At 43.6% G+C, this 14748-nt stretch overlaps 1 protein-coding gene across 7 annotated transcripts in view; it reads right to left on the reverse strand.

Moving 5' to 3' along the window:
* Window positions 1–14748, reverse strand: part of CACNB4 (calcium voltage-gated channel auxiliary subunit beta 4) — a 111838-nt gene that overhangs the window by 67409 nt on the left and 29681 nt on the right. The window contains exon 1 of one of the 7 annotated variants that reach the window (XM_030018089.2): window positions 2173–2462. The exons of the other annotated variants lie outside the window; for them this stretch is intronic. Coding sequence (XP_029873949.1) covers window positions 2173–2217 — 45 coding nt within the window. The 5' untranslated portion in view covers window positions 2218–2462. Of the gene's footprint in view, window positions 1–2172; window positions 2463–14748 lie in introns of those variants that run through there. 7 annotated transcript variants of the gene reach the window in all.

Raw genomic sequence — 14748 nt, forward strand, 5'->3', positions numbered from 1 at the left:
AACCAGTATTCTACCCTTGATTTGTTTTTCACTATATTAATTCTATTACGTTGGCTGTCTTTGGCTTGAAAGTAATACTCACATGACCCATCACGCTACCTGTTTGCCAGAATATTGTCTCAGCAGGCATTCTCAATTCATGAGTCAGAAGCCAAAATAATAATAAGGTATAATGTGGTTCAGGAGCATAAAGCAAGCAAACACTTGGGGGAATTTTATCTACTTTGTTTCTGAGCCTTTGGGCTTATGGCCCCAAGCTTTTCCATATGACTATAAGATCTAGATTGCTGTTCGGGTTTGGTGGTTTGGTTTTGGGGTTGGGTTTTTTTTGTTGTTAATGAAAGCTGAGATTCTCACATATTCCCATGATTCCAGGAGTTAAGTCTATCAAAAACATTCTGAAGAACTGAGAGACTGTAAAATGACAAAAGCTGTAAACAGCATTATCACGAACTAATAAGGAACCTGGAAATTACTTCCTCATCCCAGTCCTTCAAAGTGGACAGCTAAAGACCTAGTTCCCCTCTTCTGTTACGAATGTGATTCTTACAGTACAAATCCTAACACAGATGTTTGTGTAACAGGTAGATCTCTGGTCTTCTGCTGCCATTAAAACTGCTTAAACCGCTTTTCCCAAATAATGTTCTTGGAAGAAATCAGTGGGGCTTTACTGAAATGCATGGAGTTAAGTATCTCAGAAGCACCCTTGAATCCTGCTAAATATTTATCTGCATTCTCTAGTGACCTTTAAAATCTGGCTTTTATAGATAGAACATTTCTTCTACAGCAACCACTATCCAGAAAGCTAGCCTTCTTAGCCACGCTACTATACTTTCAAGTTGTCTTCTTAAAAGTGTATTTATACTTTGCTGAAAGACATTATACCAGCACAAGACAGATTCAGGATTGAGAACAGTTCCCAAGAATTCACGCTTTGCCTTACAAATGCTTGGTTTACAGAAACATCCAGTTGGATCCTAAAACGCATCCCTAAAGAAACCGACATGCTCATATGCACTTGGCATGGCAGCTTGTAAGCAGCAGTGAGAGAAAACACAAAACACAAATTAACATATGCATGCTAAAAAGGCAGGAATTTCTAAATTGACCCAAAGCAGCACAGTTTTGAAAGAATTCAAATACATAGTTTTGAAGGATTCAAATACACAGGGTTTCCTCTCAACACAGTACACGACATTATTTAATTTCAATTCTGCACAGTTGTGGTTCCTCTCCCTCTGAAATAAACGGATGCTAAAACAAGTTGCTAGTATGTGAGGCAACACGTAGACAGATTACACGTCCCAGTCCTAGACCGACACGACCTCATTGTCAGGCAAGGAAAAAAGCCTCATCTGAAGCGATACAGGATCTTGTCCATTCTCCTGGGGATACCACATCATACGATACATACGTCTGCACTGACGTACACTCTATTTTATGTTATAATCTGTATATTTTACAAGCTGGCCACAACGCCTTATGTAACAGATCCCTGTTTAATATGGAACAGCATGTTCATCGCAATCCCAGCAGTTTCCCTTGCCCCGAGTAATTCCGCCCCACAGGGCGCCCGCGCAGCTCCAGCTGGAAAGAAACGCCACTCGGACGACCGCCGCTAACGTTTCTTATTTTGGGCTTCGAGCTCAAACCACGGTAACGGGGGGCCTCCGCGTTGCAAGAGAACCATCTTGTGAGGGATGCCACCGGCTTCCCAGCAAGGCTGTTGCAGAGACTAAGGGGGGAGGCGGTGGGGACATCGTTTCCCAAGGACCAACGCCAGCCTGTCCCGGCTTCTTTTGGGCAATACAGACACCGTCACCCCGATGATGCCTCGGCCACCAACGGCACCTGCACCGCTGCTTTGTTAATCCACACCAAAGGAGCCCAAGGCTGGCCGGCTGGCCAGGATAAACGTGCGATACGGATGGCAGCCGAGCAACTTCTGCTGCTGTTTTGCCAAACACGCACCGAACGTTGTGTCATGAGCAGCTCTCCCTGCTACGCCGCTGAACGTAAGCGGAGCAGGAGCCGGCGCCGCCTGCCCCCGGCTGCCGGAGCACAAGCGCGGCTGACCGACGGCAAGCTCTGCCGGGACCCCGAAATACTGCTGCGTCCGTCCCCCACCACCACTAAATTATGCAACGGAGGAGCAGTTCGGGTGGCACTTACCGCCTCCGAGTCTTCAAATCCATGCAGGTACAAATTGTCGTACATGGAGGTCCGCTGACGCCGGGCGCCTCTCTCGGTGCCGAACGGGCGCTGCGAGGCGCCGCGGGGGAGGGGAAGGGGGAGAGGGAAGGGGGGGGGGGGGAACCGAACGGCGGCGGAGGCCTGTGAGGCGGCGGGGCCGAGCCTGCCCTCTCAGCGCTGCGGACGCCCCAGCCGCCCGGCGCCGCCTCCCGCGCCCACCGCCGCCACCGCCGCAGGTGCCCCTGCCGGCGCCGCGCCGCCCCGCAGGCTCTCCCACCCCCCCACCTCCCGCCTTCCCGCCCGCCGCGGCCCGCTCCCCGCGCCGCCGCGCCCCATTGGCTGCGACGCGCTACCGCCGCGCCGCCATTGGCTGCGACGCGCTACAGCCGCGCCGCCATTGGCTGCGACGCGACGCTACCGCCGCCGAGCGGGGAGCAGCCGAGCGCCGCCGCCCCCCCACCCCCCCCCCCCCCCCCCCCCCCCCCCCCCGCCGCCGCCTCGGCAACCGCCTCACGGCGCCCGGCGGCAGCCCTGACGAACGAACGAACGAACGACAGCGGCTGCCTGCAGCCGCCGGGGCCACTTCTTGTCAGGTTGCCCCAGGAGGAGGCAAATAAAGGGGGCATTTCTCTCTTTCTTTCTTTCCCACAGCCTCACTTCTTCAAGATTCCAGAGAACAGCGGTTCGTTTCTGAGGGGAAACGCACACCCGCGCCAAGGTCTGGAAACAAGCTAACCAAGTCCTAAACACTAAGAATTAAAAGAACGTAAGTTTGGGCCTTATTTACAACTAAATTAAGAAACAAATTTCTAAAACGGGTCCTACTGGGGCTGTAATACTGCAGCTTCTGGTTCCACCTCTCATTTCAAATAACCGCTTGTTTCTGTGGAGTATGAGCCACACACACATGCTGTACCTCACAGTTGCCAACGAGACGGGCAAACCTCATTCCACAGGTGAAGAAACCACGTCCAGAGAAGCTAACGGACTAACAAGAGTCAGTCACACAGTGAGGAAACTGCAAAGCCAGCCCTTCATGCGTACGTCTCTTGACTTCCCATCTCGTGTGCTTAAGCACTGAATGTTTCTCGTTTCCAGAACGTCACAACTTGCAGTGGGCAAGTGTAACACTAGACAATAGCCCTACATGATAAAAAAGTAAACAAATAATAAAAAAGAGTTACAGGGAAATAATTAACTTCCTATCCTTATTAAAACAATTATTTAAAATCTCATCTTCAGTGCAATCTGATCGAACATCTCCGTGTTCACAAACACTTCCTATTTGTCCTTTCCATTTGCTTCATCTACTATTCCTTCCAAAGGCTTATTTTAGCTCTGCAAAGTTACCACTAATCACTTGGGAAGTGTCCAACAGACATCTGAAGCAAAGCCAAAGGTGTTATTCTCCCCATATTCACAAATTCTTACAAATTTCATCAAAGATTCCCTAAAGTTATTTTAAGTCTTATTCCCAATTTACTACTTTTCCTATGCCCTCTATGCATTCTTTGCTCCTGTCCATATAACCTCCTGTTTTGCAAAAGCTTATGTATCTACATATAGAGGAAGCATAGTCCCGCTGATGATCAAGAAAAGAATCTCATGGTTAAAGTTTAGGTCTCTTAAAGTGTTTTTCAGGATTGAGTCCTCAGTCTACGAGATCTTCCAAGGCACAGCAGCTTCATCTCTAGCCCCGTGCAACAAGCTCATTGCCAATGTTAAACCAACAAACAAAACACAGCAAGTAGTTAATTAATAATGAATCTCTGATGGCTTTCCAGTGGTCTGTTTCAAACAAGCACTTCTGTCAAACCGCTCCTGGTGGAACAGTTGTTCAGATGACAGAAACTACTTCTACAACTGATGCTAACTTGCTCCAACCTGGCCATCTCGACCAAGCGTGGAACAGCCCCAGAGACTGAGCAGCAGCTCCTCCTCCTCCTCCTCCCGGGGGTTATCCTTCCAGTTACTTTGGGGCTGGAGAACACAGCCAGCATGTTTTGGGGCACTTCATGGTGGTTTGAGCAAGGCTGTTCAGATGGAGGAGATGTTTCAGCTTTTAAGATTGTCTTTAAAATTCTCATTAAACCCCCTATACAGGAGTTAATGGATCAATTTTTAGGGCCTGTGCTACGGAGCAGGTCTCTTCCCCTCCCCACCTTGAAGATATGTGATGTTACTAATTTAAAGAAATAAATACATTATTGGTGGGAGACTATTAAAATTCAAAACAAGAAGGAATTTCTAAGTGCAACATCAGACTCATTTGTCAGCTCCACATAAAAAAAGGCCATGAAATCACAAGAAGAAAAAAAAAAATAGTGTCTCAACTTCACATAAATTTGTAATGAAATAATTTAATTCAGAAGTCAGAGGAATCACTATTTGATTTCCAGTACTTACATTTCACACTGCCCTTTTAAGACACAGAGGTTATTAGAAATATATATTTAATGACTCAACTTGAAAGGCTCCTAAAAGATGCTATAAAAATACACACAGCTCATTAAATAGGAATTGTACTTGAAAAAGATCTAAACATAAAGGACAGTCGCACAACCTACTTCAAGCATTTAACTTAGCTGCCTAAAGCACAGTGCTTAGGCTGTTCAGTTAGGGTAGGGGCTCTGAATCCCCCTCGAGCAGCCTCAGGTTACTTCTTCCCAATTTGCTGGAAGGGCTATGGGCAGGTATGGCAGTCCTGCCCCCCGACACCTCCGCAGGGTCCTGCCCCTGCCCTCCCTGCCCACCGGGTACACCACCCTGCTGCCAGCACAAGGGCCGGGACGTGGGGGAGACCTGAACTGCCCCCCCTGCGACAGAGCGAACCTCAGTGAGCCCAAACATATACATCTAACGCCCATTTTCATGGTCTAAGTTGGAGAAAATTATTAGAAGAGCCACAAAAATACAGGAACCCCTGTATTTATAAGTTTTTTTCCCAGCCTAGAATGTGCCCAAAACGCAAAAATACAAATACCTGTAATATAGAGGAACTCTAAATCAAAGACAGTTTTGAATATTATGAGGGAATTTATCCAAGAAATACGCAACAGAAACTAACAGAGGTAGCACACAGAAGCAAGAGAGGAAGACAGCCAGCTCTTTGGAAGTTGTCTGAAAAGTAATCAGGCTCTCAAAAGATACTGAAGGAGCAGGAGGCTGGATGGAGCTCAGAAACAGGGAGCAAGGAGGGTTTGCAGAGGGGAGGATATACAGGCTAAGGAAAATAACTCAAAATTTATTTCAGTGACAAGCCATCAATATGCCACTGTTACCTGTAATGCAGGTATCTCTAGACATGGCTGCTAGAGCATGGAGCATTATTCAGTACAAGCATGTTATGTTATGTTTTTACAGTAAGGCACACTGTGTTACACTGGATATATGTATGGGTGGTAAACTCTGTCGGCTTCCAGAAAGTCAAATCTCTTTGGTTTCAACTTATAGGATAGCTTAGCACAGGCAAAAAGGAAAGAGTACAACAGGGGAGACAGTCAAAAGCTTCTTTTTTAGGTGAGCTTCCCAAGGAGTGGTTCAAACGAACAAAAAAAATCCACTACATTAAAAGATGAGGGTCGCACATTAACTGAAGGTTTTGAGAGATCAAAATCATCCCTGGCCTGTTTCCAAAAGAGAATACAGATGATCTGATATTATTAGGCAGGGAATTCCACTGCCTCAGGCCACAGAGAAAGACTCTGGTACCTGTCATCTTCAGTCTGCACTTGGCTAACACTAAAGCAACTAGCATCCAAAACCCCATCAGTTTGTGTGTGTGCGCATGCATAGCTGTGAGAGACCCGGTGAAAACACGTAATGCATAAGTGAGCTGAACTGAGCCTTTTTAAGGTCTAAACCTTTAAAATACTACTTTTTTCTTTTTTTTAAATGGTGTCAGTTGCTGCATTACACATTTTGTTTGTATCATTCATTTATGATATTAATCTTCAAAGACTAGTAAACAGGCATTTTCAAGCAGTCCAGTCTCTACTTTTACTAGGATTTAATCATGGGGTGTTGCAATCCTTATAAACATGTGGGCTATTCCTCACTGAGGATGGACATCCTCTGATGATGTCAGCAGGGCCACTATGAAGTAGCTTTCACATGGATTTTCTGCAATATTGTATGCAGGGAGCGTATGTTGTCCTTTGATCTCGGTCCACAACTCCACATGTTCCCAAGGGCACAAGAGATTTTGAAGGAGATGTAAAGAAAGACCAGAAAACAATCCAGTTTCTATAGGACCTACCCAATGCATCTGTCAAGAACCAGGTTGTCCCATCACTGAAAGTCTCTGGTCTCAGACCTGATACATGGAGGAAGCTGTTTTTCTGTGCCTCCTTTTAATCTTGGGGTTGGAGAATGATCCTGCAAACATGTACCTGAAGACATCACTACCTATAGCTGCTGTTTCCATGTGGCTACCTAAAATAAAACTAGCATTTGCAAAGAGTCTTCAAAAACCTCTAATCACCAATAAGTCACTGAGGATATAACACAGACTAACACATTTTCTTCTGGCCTCAAATAAATGCAAGATGTAGAAATTCTGCATAAAACAAGAGCACATAACTGATTAACTATACCTGCCCTCAAACACCATCTACCAAAAACTCTTCCTGAGCAGAAATCCGAACCACACAAGGAAACCCAGGGATTATTCCAAAGAAAGAATTCCCCCTGAAGTTAAGGGCCGCATAAGAGACTAGGCTCAATGGTAATTAAGCTGTTCCTGGCATTTTGAACCAGCGTTAACATTAAAGCCAAGACTTTATTACACCCTATTGAGGGTTCGGTAAGAGAAAGGATTGGAAGTCAGAATATTTTGAGCATCCCACAGACCTCTGAAATACCTGGCTTACTCCAAATACCCTGATCCCACTAGAGATTATTCATATTATCCTTTTTTATCAAAGCTAACCCTTTCTGAAGTACAAAGGAAGTCTCTTAGAGACATGCATCCATACATTCCTGAATATCAATTATGTAGTCATTTCTGAGCTATCCAAATGTGGGAATACTGTTTCTTCCCAGGGCATGAATTTTGTACAGAACCATAAGAAATTTTATTTAAAGCCCAATCTAATGATTACACAATCAAATGACAGCACTTGTATGGTGCTTTTAGGAGATGTAGCAATGAACTATTTGCATAAACACACTAAAGTGCTATTTGAATAAATGCACAGTAACTAGATTGCCAAGTCAAGTAAATGCCTCAGCACTGCAGTGCGCAAAGCCAGAATGTAAGTCAGCAAGTTCTCTCTTTTCCGTACTTTAACAAATTTCGCTTCCACCTGGGATTTCACTGTTATTAACTCACTGCGAGTCGTGCAGCAGGACTGCAGGCCTTGATGCCTCTTTTCCTACTACTGTGGAGGAGAGAAGGATCGACAGGAATATTAACCCTGAAGCAACAAATCTCAACAGCAACTCAGTGAAGAAGGACAGAAGTTCTTTATAACCTCCTCCTGCTCTGACAGTAAGGTTATGTTTCAGGACTCATTACTTAGGGGTAATGAGACAGTATCCCCGCAGCAGGCAAGGGCATATTAACAAAAAGCATTAGTGGTTACATTAATAGCACATTTGGATATGAACCCACTCCTAAGCAGTTTTAAGCACACAGAAGACTTCAAAACCCGCAGCCTTCATCAGCATACTTCATATGAAACATAAGCATTGGGTTTGATCTTCCATTGCCTGAATTCTGGGACCTGTTGAAGAAGATTGCTCTCCCCCGTATAATGCTGCTCTTGTTGAAATCAGCAAAACAGCCCAAGTATACATTTCATTAATATAAAGGAAAAGGACCGTCAGCATTCTCCAGCAATCCACCTAAGGCAGAACTTGCTTCCATCAGTTGGAAGGAGTCCAATTCCTCACTCTTCTAAGCTATTTGGCATAGTCCGATTGCTTACCCCTTCTCCCTCTAAAGCAGCTTCTTTCTCTCGTTCTCTCCCCTCCTCTGTTTTATAATATAGATTAGATAAGCATCTGGTTCAGTAACAACAGCTGCTGCCTTGGGGTGGAGATACGAATAAGATAACCTCTTGAGATCCCCACTAACCCTGTTTTCTAACATTTCACGAGCAATGAGAACTGGATGACATTTGTGGTATTTGGCAGTCCTCAAAGCTATCAGATGAGTAAGTATGTATTCATATTTCAAAAGAAAGAAGTATTGTGCTGTTTGGGATATGTCGTGGCAGAGAGGATTCTGCACAATTAAAGGTTTTATTCAAAGAGACTACTGGATGGCATGCTTTAATTCTTTGAATTTCAAGTAATAAATTAGTCTGGTAGGGTCTAATTTGACAGTTCTTCTGGAGGAAGTGAGGTGCCACCTATTCTAAAACACATTTATCTGACACTGTTATATAAAGGCTGCTATAATTAAAGAGAGTGTGAAGACTTCATTGTCACTTTCTCTTGGTTTAAAGCACCTACAATGAGAGAGGTAACTGGGCTACATTTGTAGGTATCCTCTATATTTAACTAGTTGTGAAATTTCTTTCCTGCAGGCACTATGGAGATTTGCAAGAAGCTGAGCTGTGGGGAACTTGGAACCATAGCTACGGCCTTCCACAGTTTTTGATAAAGAAGAGTAGATTATCTCCACCTCCTGAGGCAGATATGAATGTGCTCTGAGATTTTAATAACTCAAGCCAACTCTAATTGTGGCTTCCACTGGTGCACAATATTGAGCGAAGCAAATCCAAAATTACCTGCGAAATGTTGCAAGACATAGCCCATAGCCATACCACTGTATTAATGCAGGTCTCCCTTTTAAAGACTTGGAACTTGAAATGAAGTACCTACACTGATACGTGGGCAGCTGAGCAGTCATGGTGATATTCACAGAGACTGAACACACAGAGATCTCTCTCCAGCAAAACTCCCATCGATCAGCAGCTCTCAGCATCCACCAGGCTGCTACTGGCTGAAGGTCCAAAATACCGTGTGACACTAGAGGTACTAACCCAAAAAGACAGAGTGGTTTTATGGCTGGAACCGTGTCATATTTCTTTGTTGGAAGGAAGATAGGGGTTCTGTTTTTAGAGAAGATACACAGTTTTATCTTCCATGCCAAAAACCATCTGGGCCAAAGGATTAAGCATTTGTTTTATTTCTTATTTTAAGCTTCTCTTCTTTTCATATGAATGATAATCAATCTCCTTAACTGCCGCTAAGTGCTGATGCTGAGTGTTGCTGTATACCACTTTAGATGAAACGATGGGAAACTATCAATAAAAGCCAATTACAAAGTTTATGGGAAGCTGGTGATATTTTACCCAAGTGGTGGAAGTCATCACTGCATTCTGGAAAGCCTCATCAGTACTGCAACACACACAAGACACACACACAAGAGAGCAACAATCATCCACCCAGGGCTGATAAAAGCAAAGTTGCAGGGAGCCTGTAATGGGGGAAGGAGCACTGCAAGTATACGGCCATGGCGACCGGGAATGCCAGGTACATCACATCCAACCACAGCTGTTTGTTTTATGTTATGCACTCTGCATATGGACCATCTCCAGATCTTCAGCATTATCTGATACACATTATAACAAAAGTGTATTAGCTGGTGGCAGTAATAAGCTGCTATCCTAAGCGAGTCCATCAAAATCCCAAACTCTTGAGGTGGAGTATGTCACAAAGGCTACAGAGCAATAAGCATAAAGATTTTCCAATCTCATAAAAGACATACAGCCCAGAAAGCTCCTGGTCAGCGTTAAATTCCCAGATACATTCAAGTATTTGTAGCTTAACAGTAAACATTCATAAAAAGGTTACTTGAAGTATATTTTTGATAAATTACAACTATCAAGTAATAGTTCTTTGGGGAAAACAAAGCCTTGACTGAGCAGTTGGAGCTGGACAAAGACAAACCTGCTAGCTAAAATGAAATGCCACCTTCTGTAAAAAACATGGTCTTGCTGGAGATTTTTTTTTTCTTTAGATAAAATAGTAAAACTACAATTTCTGTTTTGTATTTAGGGTAACAGACTAGGACAAAGGGTGTCTTCAAAGGAGTTAGACAAAAAGTTTTGAAATCCTAGTGCTGAGAAGAATTTGTTGTTCTTGTTAAGAGGCTAAAGGAAGAAATAAATAAATAAAACTAGGCAAACGTGACACAAATTCATCTATAGTTTGCTGCTTCTCCTTGGGATTTTACAGGGATGGCTTGAGTAGCCTGTTGATTTTATTGCATTTTCATATGCTTTATAATCCAATTACCATATACTGCAACACAGCACTTTGAATTTCATGGCAAGGGACTATAGGAAACTCTTCAGTTCATTTCAGTAGATTTCCATGACACCCATCCAAGTGGAGAAACTGATCCAGAAACAACAGATCAATGAATGAGGAACCACTTATCCGACCTGATTTCTTTAAATATTTAGTCAGGACCAAGTTCAGAAAAACAAAGATTCAAGGATTTGGCTCTGCATATTTAAGTAAGTTGAGTTTTTGCCTGTAAAGTCTCTGGGAGACCTTTTCTTATCTACCTGATGAAACGATGACTCTGTGATACTCTTACCATCCAGAAGCAGAACACAAAATCTGTATAAAAAGTCCTGAAAATGATGACTGCTCATCATCATTATGGGGACTCTCCTGGAACAGGGAAGACAGTAAAAGAATCCTAAAACATATTTCTAATGTGTCTCCATTTAAGAGGTTCACTCCTTTCCATCGGTAATTCTTCCTCCTTCTTGAAGGAAACAAATGCCACCATTTCCAGGAGGAGGACTAAGGGCCTTAGTCAAATTTGCCAACAGCCACTTTGTGCTAGGCAGGATGGCTCAAAACAGACACCGAGCAGCCAAAACGTCACCCCTCTTCCTTCCACAGTCTACTCTTGCTGCAGGGAGACCTCATGCCAGGTGGGGTCTGCACCAGCAGATCCAGGTACAGCAGACGGGACAAGAGTTCAGGGGTCCCCAGGCACCGCCATCCTCTAGCAAAGTCAGGTGGGAATACGGGATGAATTGAGTCATCTGTGCTCCGCTCAGGGTGATAAACACCTGCAATCCTCAGTTAATTCATTCAGCATCTCAAAATACTCCACATGCCAGCAGCACGGTATGAGTCCTTTTACAAATCTGAAGCAGTTAGAAACGACTAAAAATACCTTCTGCCTTTTCCTTACAAAAGAGAACAATCATAATTATAAAAAGCCTTGCAGCAGCAGAGCCCATCTTCGTGCTACAGGTATGAAAAGCCCTGTGCGTAAAAGGGATTTGATGCATGAGGAGCTACTAAAATAGCATAGAATAGAATCTGTTTCTCAGCTTTTAGGCAAAGATGTTTGAACCCATTGGTAAACCTTCAAAATTCCCAGTTTGAAATGATGCACCAGTGCATGTGATGTTAGGTTGTAATTCTGTGAAAGCTCAGGTATAGTTCAGAAGCTTGATGAGATCAAGTAATTTCTGATGCTCTGAACACTTACACGAATACTCATATTTTTTTCCTCTCTTTCATGCAGTTGTTAGACATGTGTTTTCCCTACTTTCTCAAACCCTGCAGTCATGCATAAAAAAAGAACAGAATGATTAGTTTATTCCGGCCTTTGACAACATCCTTACAGAGACTACTTTAAAAAAAACCCAAACCCTAAATAGACTGCTGAGAGGGAAGTTCTGTCCTAGATCTAAAACTGCCTATGAGACAGGAAACAAAAAGTAGGAATAAATGGAGAAGGATCAATGTTTAGGGTCTAATATTTGCTATGGTCCAAAAAAAAGTGTCCATTACAATAGCAACGTTCTTACATGAAATGAAATCATCTGAGAGCACGCATGGAAAAATTCAGCTTAAACAGCTAAGCTTAACACAGTTACAAGCAGAAAACAGAATATTATAATTGGAAGTGTTGAGAATAATAAATAATGGCAGCTCTGCCATCGCTGCCTATAATCATTATGAGGAATAGAGAAGCAGATCAGAACCACATGTTCTCAGAATTTAATTCAATATCCAGATGAGGGAACACACAATTAAAGGGTGATAAAAATCAAAATTTATAAAAGGAGATATTTATCCAAACTGTAGAAAAATTCCTGACTCTTAAAATAAATGATGGAACCAAAAACTTGTAAGCTTATCCTTAAAAAAAGGATTGGACATTTATTTGAATACTGCAACTACTGTAGCTCCACATGTTCTGCTTAGCAAAATTTGAAGGGATATAGTCAAGCTTTGCTTTCAGCCTTGATCCCTTGGCAGGGCCAGGCTTCAGAAGAGACCTAATATTGTTGACAGCTTATTCTATACATGTTTTCCACTGCATTTTATTCTCCAAAAATATCTGCCATTAGCTGCTGTGATAGGCAGAATACTAGATTAGACTCATATTCACTCTATTCAAATATGGTAGTTATTACTTTCTACAACACTGACCCCTGTGCAGCCAAAGGTAACCCAGCCTTTTAGGTCTAGACCAGAAACTTATAAGCATTATTTTCAGACACATTAGTGCAATGATGAAAAATTGGTTTTATTCCAGTTCAGACTAGAAATAAAATTATGACTTGAACCCTCATTACTGCTATTAAACATTATACTACAGTAAAACATATCAAATGTCTTAGTAGTGAATATTGCTGCCACCTCTTGGTTCAGCAGAATAAAAATAGCAGAATAAGATTACAAAGTAGTGTTCTGCAGATGGAGTGTATGTATGAGGAGCTTTCATTAATCTCCAACATGACTTGCACAGTCAGAAATTTGGCCCCTGGAAACCTGTGGTTTTAGGATGGCTTTCCAAACCAGCTAGTACTGGGATACTCTGAAGTCACTTCTGTTGACCTTGACCAAAGTAGAGTTGGCTGGACATGGAGCAAATCTAGAGGAAAAAAAGCCACATTTTGATTTTACTATTTTATCATTCAAGTTCTCCTTGGAACTGCATCAATGAATGCAGCTCCTTCACATTTGGAGCATGACACCAGAAACATGGCCACAATACAAGCCATAGTGGTACGCTGCTGTACCCAACGGCTGTTTCACCCAGGAAGCAAGAGAGGACTCATTCAGAAGTTCAGACTAGACAGTGATCGAGTTTGACCTCCTGTAAGTTGTAGACCAAAGAATTTCACCTACACACCACAGCCCTTAACTGAGACCTACAAATTTGTGTTAGGAAAAACAATTTATACTAGGTGAACAGAAGTTCCCAGGAAGGCATCTGGTCTCAATCTGAAGCCATCAAGAAAAGGACAGTCCACAGCTTCCCTTTGCTTCAGACGTTAATCACCCCCACCATTAAAATGCAGCTGACAGCTACCATTACGGAGCTTAGTTCAGAGATTTTATCCTCTGATTTTTGGGAACAGTTGCCTTCATTCACTTTAAAGTACCTGAACAAAGGTTACTGGAGATAGTTATTCCCTTAACATAACATAGGCAGTTTATTAGTAAAAATGCTGCTGGAACTTGCTCCATTTCTCTAATTAGTTGAATAAAGAGAGAAGATTTGGAGCATTAAAATGGCACTTCCACGCTTCAACAAAAGACGTGTTTCTGAGAAACATAATGCGTGTTTTATGCTCACCTTTGTGAGACGACTTCTGGCCTTGTTTTTCTCACCATCCATCTGTTCAACGTACGCTTAAGATTATTCTCCTTCAGACTGTATTTTTGCAGCCGATTAGCATTTTATTTTCTGCCTACATTCATAACCTGCCAAGATCCCTTTCAATTAGTCCTCTGTCCTGACAGGTAGTGTGACGGCTGCTGGCCAACGAACCGGAGGATCTCAAGATTATAAGGAGAAGTTTTTACCAAGAAATCGAAAAGCCCACCAGTTCTAGTGGATGCAGGTCTGGACTCCCAAGGTCTCCGGTTCACACAGGCAGTGCTCCCAGGTCTGAGGTCCACCCTAGGTAGCCATGATGTGGTTCAACACCTGGTGCCTGACCTGCTGAGCCTCCAGAGTCCTCAGGCTTGAGCCAAAACAAGAGCATGGTGCAGGGGCACAGCTAGCCCCAGCGAGGGACCACGGCAGCGCCAAGTCCCAAGCCACAGAGTAGTCCTCCTGAGGAAGCTCTGGGACTGTGGCTGTTCTACAGGACAAGGAACGCTTCCCAGTTCCTGGTTCCAGCTGTGTTTCCTACCCTCAGGACAACTTCACGTCAAAACAAAATCCACCTGGACATCACCAGTCTCCCTGTCCCCTTCTCCCCAGCTGCACCGCTTTCGGGGCACACCAGCCATCACTCACTCCGACTGCTTTTAATCTGGACATCTGGGGACCATGGTGTGATACAGGCTACAGCGGCCACTACAAGTCTACATGTGGCCAGAAGGTATCAGATACCTGTCTCAGGAGTAGCCCACCCAAAAGGTACCCTGTCTTGCATCCAGCAAAACCCACTGGTCTTTTCGACCGTCCGTTCCAGACGTGACTGTATTTCTCAGAAGACTGTTCCACTGGAAGATTCTGAGTCTATAGTTATGACTCCTCTCCATCAACTCCTATCAGCTCTTGACTTGATCTTGTGTATCGTACGTGAAGGTGGGCAGTCCAGGTGA

This window comes from Aquila chrysaetos, chromosome 6 (assembly GCF_900496995.4).
Source record: "Aquila chrysaetos chrysaetos chromosome 6, bAquChr1.4, whole genome shotgun sequence".
NCBI lineage: Eukaryota > Metazoa > Chordata > Aves > Accipitriformes > Accipitridae > Aquila > Aquila chrysaetos.